The sequence below is a fragment of the Thunnus maccoyii genome, chromosome 15 (assembly GCF_910596095.1).
Source record: "Thunnus maccoyii chromosome 15, fThuMac1.1, whole genome shotgun sequence".
Taxonomy (NCBI): domain Eukaryota; kingdom Metazoa; phylum Chordata; class Actinopteri; order Scombriformes; family Scombridae; genus Thunnus; species Thunnus maccoyii.
In genome coordinates this window covers 18,320,468-18,335,164 of record NC_056547.1, presented here as the reverse complement: position 1 = coordinate 18,335,164, position 14,697 = coordinate 18,320,468, and the positions used below count along the sequence as shown (strand labels likewise).

General features: G+C 41.6%; 1 protein-coding gene across 1 annotated transcript; it reads right to left on the bottom strand.

Annotated features, from left to right (window-relative positions):
- Positions 1–731: 731 nt before the first annotated feature.
- On the bottom strand, positions 732–13,370 carry galnt12 (UDP-N-acetyl-alpha-D-galactosamine:polypeptide N-acetylgalactosaminyltransferase 12). The gene is made up of 10 exons (XM_042436026.1): positions 12,411–13,370; positions 11,207–11,376; positions 9,874–10,063; positions 9,522–9,707; positions 9,253–9,370; positions 8,576–8,752; positions 6,262–6,393; positions 5,892–6,005; positions 4,594–4,749; positions 732–4,156 (listed from the first exon to the last, which is right to left on the bottom strand). Exons 1-10 carry the CDS (start codon positions 12,761–12,763, stop codon positions 4,019–4,021), a joined length of 1,734 nt encoding a protein of 577 aa, XP_042291960.1. The 5' UTR covers positions 12,764–13,370; the 3' UTR covers positions 732–4,018.
- Between the last annotated feature and the right edge of the window lie 1,327 nt (positions 13,371–14,697).

Here is a 14,697-nt window from a genome sequence, read left to right as displayed (position 1 = left end):
CAGAGCATGTCATCCTGAGCGAGAGAGAAACCAGCTTGTCTCATGCGGCGCCTTCAGTAGGGTACAAATGTTCCAGCAATGTGGTGCACTTACTGAGCTGAGATTAAAAGATGCACTTGTGTGGAATTTTACCTTTTCTAATCCAATAAAGAGGCAACAGCATCGTCTCTGTGTGAAAAACTTGAAAGATACTAAAGATTATTTTACTCCCTTTTCATGCTGTTGTTACAAAAACATGCCCCCCCCTTCCTCCCCCACACATACAACCCCCCCACCCGTATCCTATGAAACAAAAGCATCATCAATGAGTAACTGAGAGAGACTGCAGGGCAGAGCTTCAACACCGGGGGAGACAGAGCGACTTGGCGTGGGCACGACATTTTCACTCAGCAGCTGGTGATCAACCCAATCAGATATGGTTGGAGAACTCACTCTCGTCTTTCCATCTCTCTTTTTCTTCTCTCATTACCCTCCGAGCATCTTGATTCATGTCTCCATCAAAGTTAAATGTGGATGATAGTCTGTTTTTGTCATCGTGGATGCGGATGAGTCACAGTTTAATGGATGCACAATGGTGTACAGTGAGATCTAAAGTATTTTTAGGATGTTTTTTCTTTTTTATATAAATGAAGCCCGCCATAAGTGTTTTCAATGTTCATACACATTTTTAAGACATAATAAGAAGATTAAAAACAAAAGGCATAATGAGCAAGAACAGGCAAAAACAATAATCCATGAGTAAGTTTGTTTTTACTTATTTTGAGTTTCATTTGACAATATTTAAAAGGGTACATTGACATCAGATGTGGTCCATTTATTGGGCCGAACAAATACAAAAACAATGTTCAGTACATCCTTCATTTTCCTAATAACAACATAAGGCCGCTAGGGTTACCGACAGCATTACCACACCAGACACGGTGTTGAATTCCAGCATTATTATTATTTGTGCATGTTTACCGCTTAAATAACTGAAATGTCTCCACTGGGATTTGTTAATCATTAAAAACAGAAAATGTTGCATCCTATTGTAAAGCAGCGCTGCATTGTCCATTAGGACAAGGTGATACAATCTCAACAGATCCCTGGAATATCGCTACTGTTTACGACACAGGTTTGGTGGATACAAAAGCCCTATATGACCTGCCAGAAAGATACGGCTCCAACTGGCAAATATCAATTTTATTGCGGCTGTGTGGACCATATTAAATTAGCATACAATATAACGCCACCGTAAAAAATCTTTTACTATCTAGGACATGTCTGGAATAACAGATGGCCACAATAAATAACCCTTTTTTAATAAGAGGATAGAATATTTATACTGCACTCACAGGCTAAAGACACGAACTGATGCAAATGGTAAAGCTGTCACTTCTTAAGTGTTCAATAAATAAAGCATGAGCACTGTATTAAGAGGCCAATTTCACCTGTTCCAAAGCAACTTTCTCAAGTCTTAAATCACGGGAAACTCAATGGGAAAAGCCAACGGGACTTTGCAGGATTGCTAGGGACCATGCACAGCTACTGTAGGAAATTGTCACCATACTCTACCAGCCCTTTTTACCTTTATCACCCAAAAAATTCCCTCCCCTCCCTCTCTGGTGTTGACCATAATCTTCCTTTTGGTTATTTGGTCCATTTCACTTATTATCAACACAAATATGTACCACTCATAATGCCGGTGAAAGCCTTTATGGACTTTAATCCAATATGCCTGGAACTTATCGTGTGCCTTCACCTTACTCAACTATTCGATAATACTCTTTTCCAATGCACTGTAGGATTGTAAATGTACAGTAAGAATTTCTTTGCACATCTTGCACTGTCCCCTTGGGCTTGTACTATGTGAGCTCATATGCACAGATGTTAGCATGCTCCTGCAACATCACCTTCACACATTACTGTACATTCATTATATTTGGCAAATAAAAGGATTCTATTCAACTCCCCCGTTGTGGTACTGGCAAACTCCAAACTCCATTTATCTTATGTTGACTGTGAGTACACCTTCAGAATCAATAGTAAAAATCTATTTAAGTACGATCGCCCCCTAACATCAATTCCTAACAAAGCTCCTTTGAGACTGATGGGCCAACAGCCTGCGGAGGTTAATAGTAAGAAAGAGGTCACCAATTGCTTCATTCAGTCTCCTCCATTATCTGCTTCTGTTACCAGAAACTGTACTCTTGATGACTTCTGTTCATAAATCAAACCTCAAGCACACAAGTATACAAGTGCTCATCTGAGGAGGATTTGGCTGGCGCTGGTCCAAAAGATAAAACCTCCATTGTGCATCTCTGACACAGAGAGGAAAGGGTGGTGATAAAGAATTGGGAGAGGTCTGGAAAATCAATCAGGCAGCCATCTGGCATTGCCAGCACTCTGGAGACACCCACAACAGTCTACCCCTCTACTGAGTCTCCCTTGGTCCCGCAGCATAGCCTGGGGGACCACCACACAAGTGACCACAGCTCAGAACAGGGGAGATCTATAGTTGTCTGATTCTGACGGATGGAAACAGAAGCAATGTGTACAAACCAGTCCAACCCACCAGAGTAATATGCATACACTCAAGGGAATGCCTCCTTGCTTGTGCATATTCTCAGCAGGGGAGCATACATACTGTAAGTGTGCAGACACTCTGTCATCACTCTGACTACTGCTGTCTTTCCGTGACAATATATACATTCAGTACAAGAGCATTTCCTGGGGGGGAATCTTTAAATAGGATCTTTTTTTTTTTTTTTTTTTTTTACATCAGGCACTTTATGTGGGCTCCAAATGGACAGGTAAGATGAAGAAGAAGCTCCAGTTCCCACCTTACAAATTCAATGTCTGTGCATTTACATTTACCAGCAGTAAATGTATGAATTCCCACTTAGTTAAGACTAAAGTTGAGATATGTCTGCCGTGAAGCTATGAAATAACAATAATTTTAGTCTCATCTAGAGAATACATCATTTCAAACAAACAGTTGACACCACATGAAGTAAATCCATAAAATATGGCTATGATTTAGTCTTTTGAAGCTGCATATCATTTAAAGAGCACTATACAGACGCAAGTACCAAGTGACACTACACTGAAAAAAAAAGCGCTTACTATGAAAAACTAGTCAAATGACTCGTGTAAAATGACTCGTGTCATTTTACTTCAGTTAGATTTGCATTGCAAAGTGACTTCAGTCAAAGCAGAACGGAATGAGACTGGAGTTTCTCCTGTTATCAGTAGTTAGGTGATTAAGTTGAAGAGGTACTAGGTACTTGCATTAATGCCTGTGATCCGAGGCTTTTTTCTAAGCCACTGGTGTGTAAGAGTAGCAAGCACTCAAAACGTCCTGAAAGGTTCTTAACAAAATACCTGAAGATTTGTCCCACTTTCTCTTGACAAATACAGAACACAGTGATAGAACAGAACTTGCAGAGAGGAGCGTTGGCCCCCTCTACAGGAGAAGACGACAATATTTTAATATGCTTCATGATGTGCCTCTGAAAATGCCGGCCACAAGCTGACGAGAAGCTCCGGGTTTGTTGACAGAGGTATAAAGCATTTGTTCTCATTCAGATGGATGCACATGTTTCAGCGCAAGATTGCACCAGTAGTGGAGTGAGTAAAAACAAAGAAAAATTCCAGCATGTACAATTGTGCAGGTTATCACTGATTCTCAAGCATTTCCATGATTAGAAAAATCAATGTATATTCCAGTAGGCTCCTGTCTCCCAGCAACAGCATCCAAGAAAGAAAATCGTTCCCATATATATTCAAAAATACTTCAGAAAGTAAGTAGTCAGTATAATTACTTATTGGTCCATTAAATCCAGCTGGCACAAAAATGTGCAAAGATTGATGTTTGGAAGAGAGCACATGTGCCTCTCTTCTCCTTTGGGCTCCTTTTAGAGCAAGGCAAACGTATCAAAAAACATTTAGCAATTCAATTCAGTCAAATCCCTCCTCAGGATACTGGCCCTGAATTAAAAGTATTTGTATACATATTGTATATTCTAGATTGATACTATTATGTTCTCTCCTCAAAGAACCACTTTTGGTGGAGGCTCCCAGAGCAGGGTTGGAGTGATGGCGCTGGTGTCCCGTTGTCGGTCTTATCTATTGCTTCAACACACTTCTGGCTCATCACGTGGTACAGGCTGCCATCCTGAAAACAGCCAGATGTAGAGTGAGTATTACAAGAAATGTTTTGTAGTTGTATTACAACAAAGTAACATTAATAAATGCTCCTCAAATGGTTTCTGCCAGCAAATACTATTTAAGGGCACAAAAACTCCATAGTCTAAGAAAATTCAACAAGAAGAAAATTAGAGAAGTAGAAGAACAACAACAAAGAAATTTTAAAAGGAAACTGTCATGTGGACCTGAGTCAGATTTCATGTCACATCTTGTAAACATTCCATCTTTCACTTTCACTGCCATCTTGTTACTTCTTATCTCATAACTACTTCCACTGCTGTCTCACCATACACACTGCCTCTTTTTTTTTTTTTTTTATAAAGGTGGATTGGATAGTGATCAATACACGTAGTAAAATGAGCCAAGTACAGATACAGACACTAAAAACAGAAATATACTCATTACTTCTCGGAGGACAAATTTCTGGTCCACTGGTATAGGTTGCCCTCGCTTTTTGCATGGCTGGACAGTCAGGTATGTGCTGATGTTGTCACCCACAATGCATCCAGCAGGTTCCCTTGTGTTGTAACGGATCTCACCATCCATGGAGTATTCAAAGAACTGTGGGAGGAGACGCAACAGCTCAAAATCTTTTTGCACTTCAACACAAATGATGGAAACACAACTTTTATTGTTACAACGTATCAGTCATAAATGATCGTCACGACGGAGTCCAAGCCACTGTCACGGAATCTGCACAAGCATATGTACAGTGTATGAATGTATATGTGTGACTCAGAAGAAGGATATGCAGCAAGAAAGCAAGTGAACATGGTGTACTGAGAGATGGCTTCTGTGTGCATTTGTGTGTACACACACACACACACACACACGTGTACTGCTTGTGTGCTATGGCACAGACTACGAATGAAAGTGATTCTGCAGCATAGAGAGCACTCCAATACAGCAGACAGCACAGGCACTGCAGAGCCAACTTCCAGCAGAGACAACATCAGTGTGTGTCCACAGAGGGCTGCTGGAAAAACAATGGTAAATTTCACAGTGCCTTAAAGACTACCACAGAGGATAAAGGCGTTGTGAGATGCACTCTCCTTTGTTTGTATCAACAGAGCAAACATATCATTTTTCAACCTGGGATATGCAAGAGAGTCCACTATTCCCAGATTTGTAAAAATGCAATTACAAACCCCTGCAGCCTATTGTGAAACAAGAAGACTGTATCTTCGCTTTGAGGGAGTCCGAGCTGGTATTTATGACCATGATTGCTACTGTCTCTTAGGCAAATGGAAAACAAGGCATCATGGATAATAGAAGAGTAGGGAGGGTCTGTTTTAAAGTTAATGTGCAATGAGATGACTGTGAGAAGGAAGGGTATGGGAGGAGAGAGAAAGAGGAGATGACAGGTAATGAGAAAGGGAAAGTTAAAAGTCAAGAGAAAGATGAGGAGGAGGAATAGCATGGTGAATGGGCACGGGGGGGGGGGGGGGGGGGGGGGGTAGTATAGGGACTGACATCTGAAGAACTATTTGAAGTTCATGTAACAAATATGTTGGCACAACTCCAGATCATTGCAGATGAATCAATCAATTATAACTTGACATGACTATCTCACACAAGTGAAACAAAGACTAATAAGATGACACTTGAATTTCTCAATGTTTAAGAGAGTCAGGGTGATTTCTCACCAGACCAAAAACATTTTTACAGCCTGTGGCCTAAATGACTAATGTCCAGTACGGTACCTGGTTCTGACCCATGCCGTGGCATGGATAGAGGATGACTCTTTGGCCCACCACGATGTGTTCATCTGCAGGGTTGTAGTCAAAACAGTGGTTGGTCTTGCCGCGGTTTTTCAGCTGTAATAAGCAAAAAGCAGTCATATCGATTGATCTTTTCATGCATTGATTAAAATACTACTTACAGGACTTCATACACGGGTGAGGAAATGAATGCCAAACTTAAACTTGAGGTAAGGAAATGTCACTTTTTATTTTTTTTTAGAAAGTCTCTTGCCTGCACTGCTCAGCCTGATGAGATACAATCAAATTGGTGAAAATCAGTAAAAGCACACACTAATTTGAAGCTGACAAACAACTCTGAATGTATTCTCACCATTCCAAACATGCCTGGACGATCCTCTGGGACGTGAATATCGGGGTAAATATTATCCAGGTACCACCTGAAGTTCTTACAGCCCAGCTTCTCTCTAAGCTTCTTCCGCTCCGTCACGTCTCCAAAGGCCTCCTGGAAACAATGACCACAAGTGATAGTTCCACCTTGTTATTGTAGCGTCACCTCACTGCCTGATTAACCTGAAATCCAAGACAATATTAGGAGGAACACCGATGCTACAGGGATGTTACAAGAAGCCAATTATCAACCAGTAGTATTTTACATTATATTCAAATAAAAACTTTGTATGTGAACGTTCTTGATGCAGTCAGAGAGCTACAGTGTCAGAGGAAGTATTCTGACTGATGGCTGAATTGGTATACAATAGCACCATCTATAGTTGTTCCATAACTACACAATTACATCCCAACAAACAGACCTCTTAACAGCAAACCACTCCTACATCCTGGTCGAAGAGCCAAGAGGATTAATCTGTTTATATTACACGTGTGTGTGAGTGCGCATGTGAGGATATTCACTCTTAAAGTTTGCACGTACAAACTATACTTGTATGTGCATGGTTATGCACACACACACACACACACACACAAACCACAGTGATGATAGGTGAGTGAGTTACCCTGCATGGTAGCACACAGTCTGCACTTTGATTTGCCAGTGAGCATATGTTCAGCACACCTACCCTGCTGGAAGAAGGGTTCAGCAGCGCTGCAGGATGATGGATGTTGGTGGTTTGCCCAAACACAGCACTAATTGTCCCTTCATCAATTTATTTGGTCGAGAGAGGGACTCCCAAAGGAGACAGTCCTTTTTATCAATGGGAAGGACCAGTAAGGACCATCAGAGGACAGTGAGGGTCAGTGTGGACCACTACAGTATATGAAGCCAACAGGGAGCAAGTTAAAGCCCAGTACAGGTGCTACTTAAATGCCAATAAGGAGCAAATGGAAGCATGAAAAGCGACCGAACAACATTCCAGTATATGGATCAGTAAGGGGTCAAAAACTAAATGGAACAACTAGAGGTCAATCTGATGTGCACAAGAGACCAGAGATGTGCCAATTAGCAGAGAGTAAAAAGGCAGTGGGAAAACAACAGAAGCATGCTTACAGATGTTTCCCAATTAACTCTTTTTTTTTTGTCTGATACAAGTTGCATTTTGAATACAGTCTATTTAGGTTTCATGCTGCATTATTACTAATTAACTAAGAGTTGCATAACTCACATGGACTGACAGGTAACTTACCATCTTGACAGTTTTAGATAACTGTCATCCTTTAAACCCAATATACAATGATACTCTACTGCCTACCTGAATAACAGGGAAAATAAGTAATCAGTTTATACATTAGGTCAACTCAAGTTATCTAAATTGTTGGCTTGGAACTTGTTAGTAGACTTAAGGTGGAGACATAGTTTAGTGATAAGCTATCAGTTGATCAATTGACCGTGCCGTGTGTGTGTAGCTGCTGCTTTGAGAAAGTCTAAGAGCTCTAAGAGTTACAGTAGGAATATAAGACAGAACATCTTGACAAACTTTAGTTAATCATTAGTTAGGTATGGCTGTTAATGTCTGTGTAAATAGCAGAAATTCTGAGAGAGCCTTGTGTATGTGCGCATGTCTTCCTATTTGTCTACGAAGACAAGCAGTGTAGTTCAGAGGCTTTGTCGTATTGTGTTTGTCGTGCCACCGCGAGGTTGGCAAGGCTACCTCCTCTCAGGGAGATGAGCGCCACCTGATCTGTGTTTAGAGAGCCTCTCCACTTAACTACACTGTCACACACTGGCCCGGCCCCTCCCACGCATGCACACACACACACACACACACACACAAAGGCAGGGCACCCCGTGGGTTAGCACTGCTCTCGCCCTGTCAAGGACAGGTGGATGACACCACGTTGGCACAGAGTGACACGGAAAGGTGGTAATCACACACCGGAACACCCTGACACCCCTGTCACCTTGGGTGTCTACCGCTCATGTATCCCAAGTGTCACTTAATCAGGGGAGCTATTACACCACAGCAGGACCACAGTGTGTATGTGTGTAGTTTGTGAAAGAGGAGAGTACATGTCATTTTGTGTGTGTGTGTGTGTGGGGGGGGGGGGGGACTGAGAGTGTGTTCACTGGTGAAATCAAGTGATTAATCTGACAGTTTTGTGATGAGTGTGGCTGCAAAACAATACACTGCCTTCACAACACTCTATAAAAGGAAAGTTTGGTTTTGTTTGATACTGCTAAAGCACACACACACACACACACACACACACACACAACATCTGTGCAAACTCACCAGTCGTGCATGGGGGTTTCGATGGTAGTAGACCTCTTTGTATTCATCCATCCAGACCTCAGCGGCTCTCACGCTGTTTGCCAGAGCTTTGCTCCGTGAGTAAGGGGCCTTTTTAGGGAACACATGACCCACATGGGAGCATGGGTGGATCTCCAGGCTGCCCCCGCACTGCCAAATCTAAGGGACATCAACAACAACAACAACAACACCACCACGAGGATTTGGTTAGCATCTCAGCCATGATTCAATCAAGCGACACAAAGCGAAGCCTTGTTGTGAAGGGGCTGAGAAACAGAAAAGCTGGTTTTGTTGATGGTGGGAAATATTTTTGGTCCCTTCCCTTTGGGAAATTGCAGTTATTGGAGGGAAGGGGTGTACAAATTCTTTGCTGCAATTAAAGCATTAGGCTCTTCGGCCTTCTTTTAATAGTTTTTCAGTTATAATTCTTTCAGTATGGTTTCTCAAGGAATGAGGATGTGGTGCTTGGTAAATATAAACCAGATCTGGTCGCCTTTTTAATGCTGTTTGTTGTGTCTTAGTGCTAAAAATAGTGCATATTTCATGTCAAAATGGAGACAGTGTATGAATTGAGCTTTTTTTGCATAAAACCAGGGGCTTGCACATGCAGAATATGTGTATATGTACATGAACACACACACAAAGACATTATTTCCTACCCTGAAGGAGAATTCCAGATTCTCCCCTCCCCAGACCTCCATCCCGGTGTCATACGTCCCCAGGTAATGGAAATATTTCTTGCTCACAGCAAACAGACCACCTGCCATAGTAGGAGATCTGAAGAGAAAAATAACAGTAATAAGTATCGTTCATCTTAAGACATATTTACTTACCTGTCCAATACAAAGCCCATTAGCGTGGCTTTTATTTGTCTAAGTATTAATGTAAGACCTGTTCTGTAAAGTTGTCCTAGAACCAACAGACACACCTAATGACATCAGTGGGTGAGCGACGGCGTTGCTGCTCGTGGCTTGGGACAGCGTGCCAGGTAAAGACCAACCGCCAATCAAACCCCCCAATCTGAGGTTCACCGGAGTTCCCTAAATACTGGAAGGTGTTCCAGTCTATCACATCAATGACAGGACACACCACAGCTGACGGCTCCTCTTTGATCCTGGTGGAGGAAGGAGAGAAGTCAGCTACAAAGAGCGCTCCGTTAACTGGCTAAAGAGTCAGTGCTTCACTCTGTGACACTTCAGTTTGGCACTTTCTAACCACAAGGCCATACTTGAGACAGTAGAGAAAGAGTCCTTAAATGTTCCTGCTGAGAGTCCTCTAACCTTTGAAGCAGGGGCTCTAACCAGCCCTCATGACACTCGCAGTGACAGTCCAGAAAGGTCAGCACATCACCCGTGGTAATGGATGCTCCTAATAGCCGGGCCCGCACCAACCCCTCCCTCTTGGTGGCCCGGATCAGTCGCACCTTCCTCAAACCTGAGATGTACTTCTCCAATGGCTCCTTCAGGTGAGCTTCAAGAAATCAAACAAACCAAGATAAAAAAGCACATCTGAAAAGAGACTTCTTTTGTATGTGCACATATGAAGGCCGTGTTTATATTGAGAGCAGTTACGTTTTTTAAAATCACTTTGAACATTATATGAATAAATGAGACAAAGACAAGAGAACAATTACAATCTGCTACATGCTTTCAACAACAGCAGCTGGTAAAGCTGATAAAGACAAAAAAAAAACAACTGTGTTTCAGGGAAATCACTTGCCAAGTATCTTGTCTTGAAGAAATTACACAGCAGAAATGAGATTTTTGAGTTATCTCATCAACCTGTGGTTCACCAACAGATCATTCTGGGTTGTTTTATGGGATATGAGTAAACATATTTGTAGTTTATTAATCTATTACAATAACTAGTTGTCTGTTTTTTTTAATTCTTCCTTTTTGATTGTGAACTACTAAGTTGTTTTCCCCCTCTGTCCACTTCCTCCTCCTCCTCCTCTAATGCATTCCATCAAATAATCTAAAACATCATTCACAGGCAGGCAATGCTTCATTTCCAGGATTGGGAGCCAAAACAACTTAGAACCACTCCCTTAAAGTGTCGCAGTTCCTTCTACACAGCCTGGGCACAGACAAGAAAACACTGAGTGACTTCAAGCTACAAGACCAGGAAATCCTTGATCAGAAAACCCTCTTTACTTAATATGTAACTAAGTTTTTAGGTCAGTTAGGAAAATGAAGAGTCTGATCAAGAGCAGTGTGCTTGACTGAATTTACATACTATATTCCTTACTATTGTATTATTTGAAAAATATTCTGAGTATTCACATGGAGGAAGAAAAATGGCCCAGACAGGTGACACTGATAACTGTGAGACTTCACCTGGATGTGTATAAGATTACCCTTCTCCTATCATCTAGATCTTAGTTTCACGACATGTCACTACCATCCTCTATCTCTGTTCTCTGCCAACATGTCAGTCTACCCTCCTCCGCTCTACCTACCTCCCACGTACTAGTGACTGCCACTTGTCTGTGTGCCTCCTTGCGTGACTCTCTGACAACATTTCTGTCTTTTGTGACGGTCGACCCGCCAGCCCGCCTGCCCATCAGCCTGTCTGTCTCAACGGAACGTGGACTCTCCCCCACCTGCCTGTTACCTCTGTCGCTGTAGTCGTCCACCAGCACCACCTCTTTCAGCAGGATGTCAGGGGACATCTCCAGCACGCTGTGGACTGTCCGCAGAAGGGTGGACCAGGCCTCGTTGTAGAAAGCGATCACCACAGAGGTTGTCGGCAAGGACCGGTAGTCGTACTTCAGCTCTCTGCAGCTGCAATGTAGGGGGAGAATGGGGAGAGGTGAGGCGAGGTGACTAACCATGAGAAGTGAACACAGTAGAATTAGAATAAGATTTATTGCCAGGCAAGTTTGCACATACAAGGAATTTTTCTTAGTGTTGTGGTGCAAAACAATCAAAAAACAGAAGGTAAGAGAAAAACAAGTATCCATACAAAGTGAGAAAATTACCACAAAAGACAAGTGGTATAAATATATAAATACAATTTTACAATAAAGAGCAAGAAGAAACATATTCTATGTGAAGAGAGCTGTTGAGTGTAGAAAATAATGCACAGGATATTGACTGGGAATGTGCAAATGTTCCCAGTATAAATAGTATATGTAATGTACAAGTGTAATAATACAAAGAATACAACTAGCTGTGTTCATGTAATGCGCCATGTTTAGATGCAATGAGGTCACAGATGTGCGAGGCAAGTTTATTTGTATAGCAAATTACAAGGGAATTCAAAAGTGCTTTAAATAGAGCAATAAACTTAGTGCAATATAAGATAACAGATTTGACATTAGTCTAACGTGTAGTGTCTGTGAGCGGGCTAGAGTCCATGTCAGTGCAGGTCCCGGGCCTTGTTGACGGGTCCAGTAGGGCCCAGGACCCCCACTGACAACAAGTTCAGATAGTAATTACAGTACTATTCCAGTCCGACAGCATATTCCACTCCCTTAAGAAGTACAATGACTCATTGGTAGTTACCAAGCTGGGTTTTAACTTTGCTGTGAGCTCCACACTGTGTTACATGTGTTTTCTATTTTGCTTTTGTTTATTTATTTATTTAGTCTGTGTTGTTTTAATTTTGCTATGTGAAGCACTTTGGACTGCATGTTTGTATGAAATGTGCTTTATAAATAAAGTTGAGTTGAGTTAAAATACATCTAAACTTTATTACGAGATAATGTGATGTGATATATGATATGATATGATATGATATGATATGATATGATATGATATGATATGATATGATATGATATGATATGCGGGTTGACAGCACTCATCTAGTTACTTACAGTGGGTTCCATCTCTCTGGCAGCCATCTGTGTAGTGACACTTTATCACTGACATAAGTGTTAATCTGATGCTTTTTGATGCTTTCCTCCTCTTTTATCTTCTCCTCGCCGTTCAGATTCAGTTTGACAGCCCTCCCCAACTCACCCAGGGCATTTAAATCCAGGGGGGGCTTCTCATAGACGGGCTTCTTAAGCTGTTCATTCGCCACCTCTCGCCCTCCAGAGGCCTCTCGTCGGTTCGTGTCGCTCACGTCTCCGGAGTTGTGTCTCAAAAAAATGAGATATCCCACTAACGTGACTCCGAAGAGGATGAATAGTAACTTGGGTCGGTTCCTTCTTCCGCAGACTGCCATCGTGTCGGCGCAAAACTGGGTAGAGGTCTCATGCGCTGGGGAGCTGTACTCCACTGGCAATTACTGCTAAAGTGACCCTTTCACTTTCACCAGCTTCGTCGCGTTTCCGTTTCACGACCTCAACTTTAACGTGCATACTTTCAAACCAAATAACGTCCTTAAACTACATATTTCACGTCACTTTTCATTCGGTTTGACAAATGTCCAACCACCAAACTAACGGCGGTTACTTCTCCACCTCCAGTGTTTATCTTGACGGAACCTCCTCCTCCTCCTTCTCCTCCTCCTCCTCCTCTACTCTCTTGAACGGCGTGTTGAAGAGAAGTGTGAAAGGATTATCAAACTCGGATTAGTTATCGCCCGGATTAGCTAGCTAACGTTAAAGTACCTGTAGGCTCCTACTGGAGACAAAACAAATCTAGGTCAAATCAAAAGCCGAGTCCACCGTTTCGTTTAGTTTTACGCAAGACAAAATGAAAAGTTTAAAATATCGGACTCGTCATCTCGTCTTCGACATTAAAAAGAGATAACCAGTGTACGACTGCCAGTATCCCTCTACAACGTTACATACAGCTCTGGAGGAGCAGGCTAAACTTTACCAACAGGTGTTATGCTGAGTTCTGCCTGCCCGCATAACGAATGCACCTCGCGGGAGCGCGCACAGCTTAGGGGAAAACTACCAGACATTGTAATGATTTTTAAGGCAAAGTACTGTTTCAAAACGATATAATCTTCTTTGTCAGCTTTATCAGTAATGATGAATGATCTGAAGTCTATAGTTTTTGAACGTTTTGTGTCATCAATGTTTTATGAGACTCAGTATATACACCTTAGTGCACATAATGCGTCCACACTGTAACTTTATTTCTAGGCATCTATTAAATGTTTTTACGAGCGCATACTTTGGATCGTTTTGGCTCGACAGTGTGAATTTCATACATTTAATAATGACCTGAGCTGAAATAATAGGGGATGCATTGGCTACTCAGCAGCAACAATTACCTCTGCTGAATAATGCATACACCCATTGACACAATGACACTTCAAATCAAATGGTTTCATCAGCTCATACTTTATTTGATCGACTTTGACAGAATGAATTTGACACCCCATATTCATTTTCCCGCTTTTAAAAAACTCATTTTAGTAGGCTATAACTATCTGAAATCCTATGCGTAAAAACACATCGTCAAAGAACACTGAAGAGTTCACCCAAAAAAATATTTAAAAAATTAATCAAGGAAACCTTGTAAATTTTAGACCAATGTATCAAAGAAATGCTACTACTACTGAGTCTAATTAAACACTGATGACTATAAACATTCAAAAACTGTAGACTTCAGATCATTTTGTCGTTACTGATGAAGCTGACAAAGAACATTATATCGTTTTTACACAGTACTTTGCCTTAAAAATAATTATAATGTAGTCTTCCCGTTCGCTGTGCGCGCTCCCGTGAGGTGCATGCAATTCTCGGCGGGCAGGCAGAACTCGGCATAACACCTGTTTCTTGAATTTGGAGAAGTTCGAACTAGTGTCAAGTTAGCCGAGCGAGAAAATGCGTTTCCGGTTTAACTACAAAATAAAATTCTGCAGCTCACCTTAAAGATCCCTTCCAGGCATGTTTTAAGATGAACATACAATACTCCTCATTCAATAATAGTTTGTGTCTGAAAATTGTCTGAAAAAAATCCAGGATCTATGAATATGCAAATATTGTTAATTTCAGAAGTTTAATAGCTGGACACAAGATGTCTCCTTTTTCACTGTAAAGTCCATTCTCATTTGTGCACTGGAGGCTTCACATTTCCACATCACATTTTTGTAAATTGAATATTGGACCAGGATTGGCTCCAAACTATTTGTGATGTCACAAATCATGCTCATAGGTTCACCCCTTAAAATCTGATTTTCAACGAGCACAGAGAAACTTT

Excerpts from the sequence above, each read along its gene's own strand:
- galnt12 (XM_042436026.1), bottom strand. The coding sequence starts at position 12,763 with ATGGCAGTCTGCGGAAGAAGGAACCGACCCAAGTTACTATTCATCCTC. Across the intron at positions 11,377-12,410 it reads CCAGAGAGATGGAACCCACT|CTGCAGAGAGCTGAAGTACG; the intron begins GTAAGTAACTAG and ends CCTACATTGCAG. Across the intron at positions 4,157-4,593 it reads AGAAATTTGTCCTCCGAGAA|GATGGCAGCCTGTACCACGT; the intron begins GTAATGAGTATA and ends GGCTGTTTTCAG.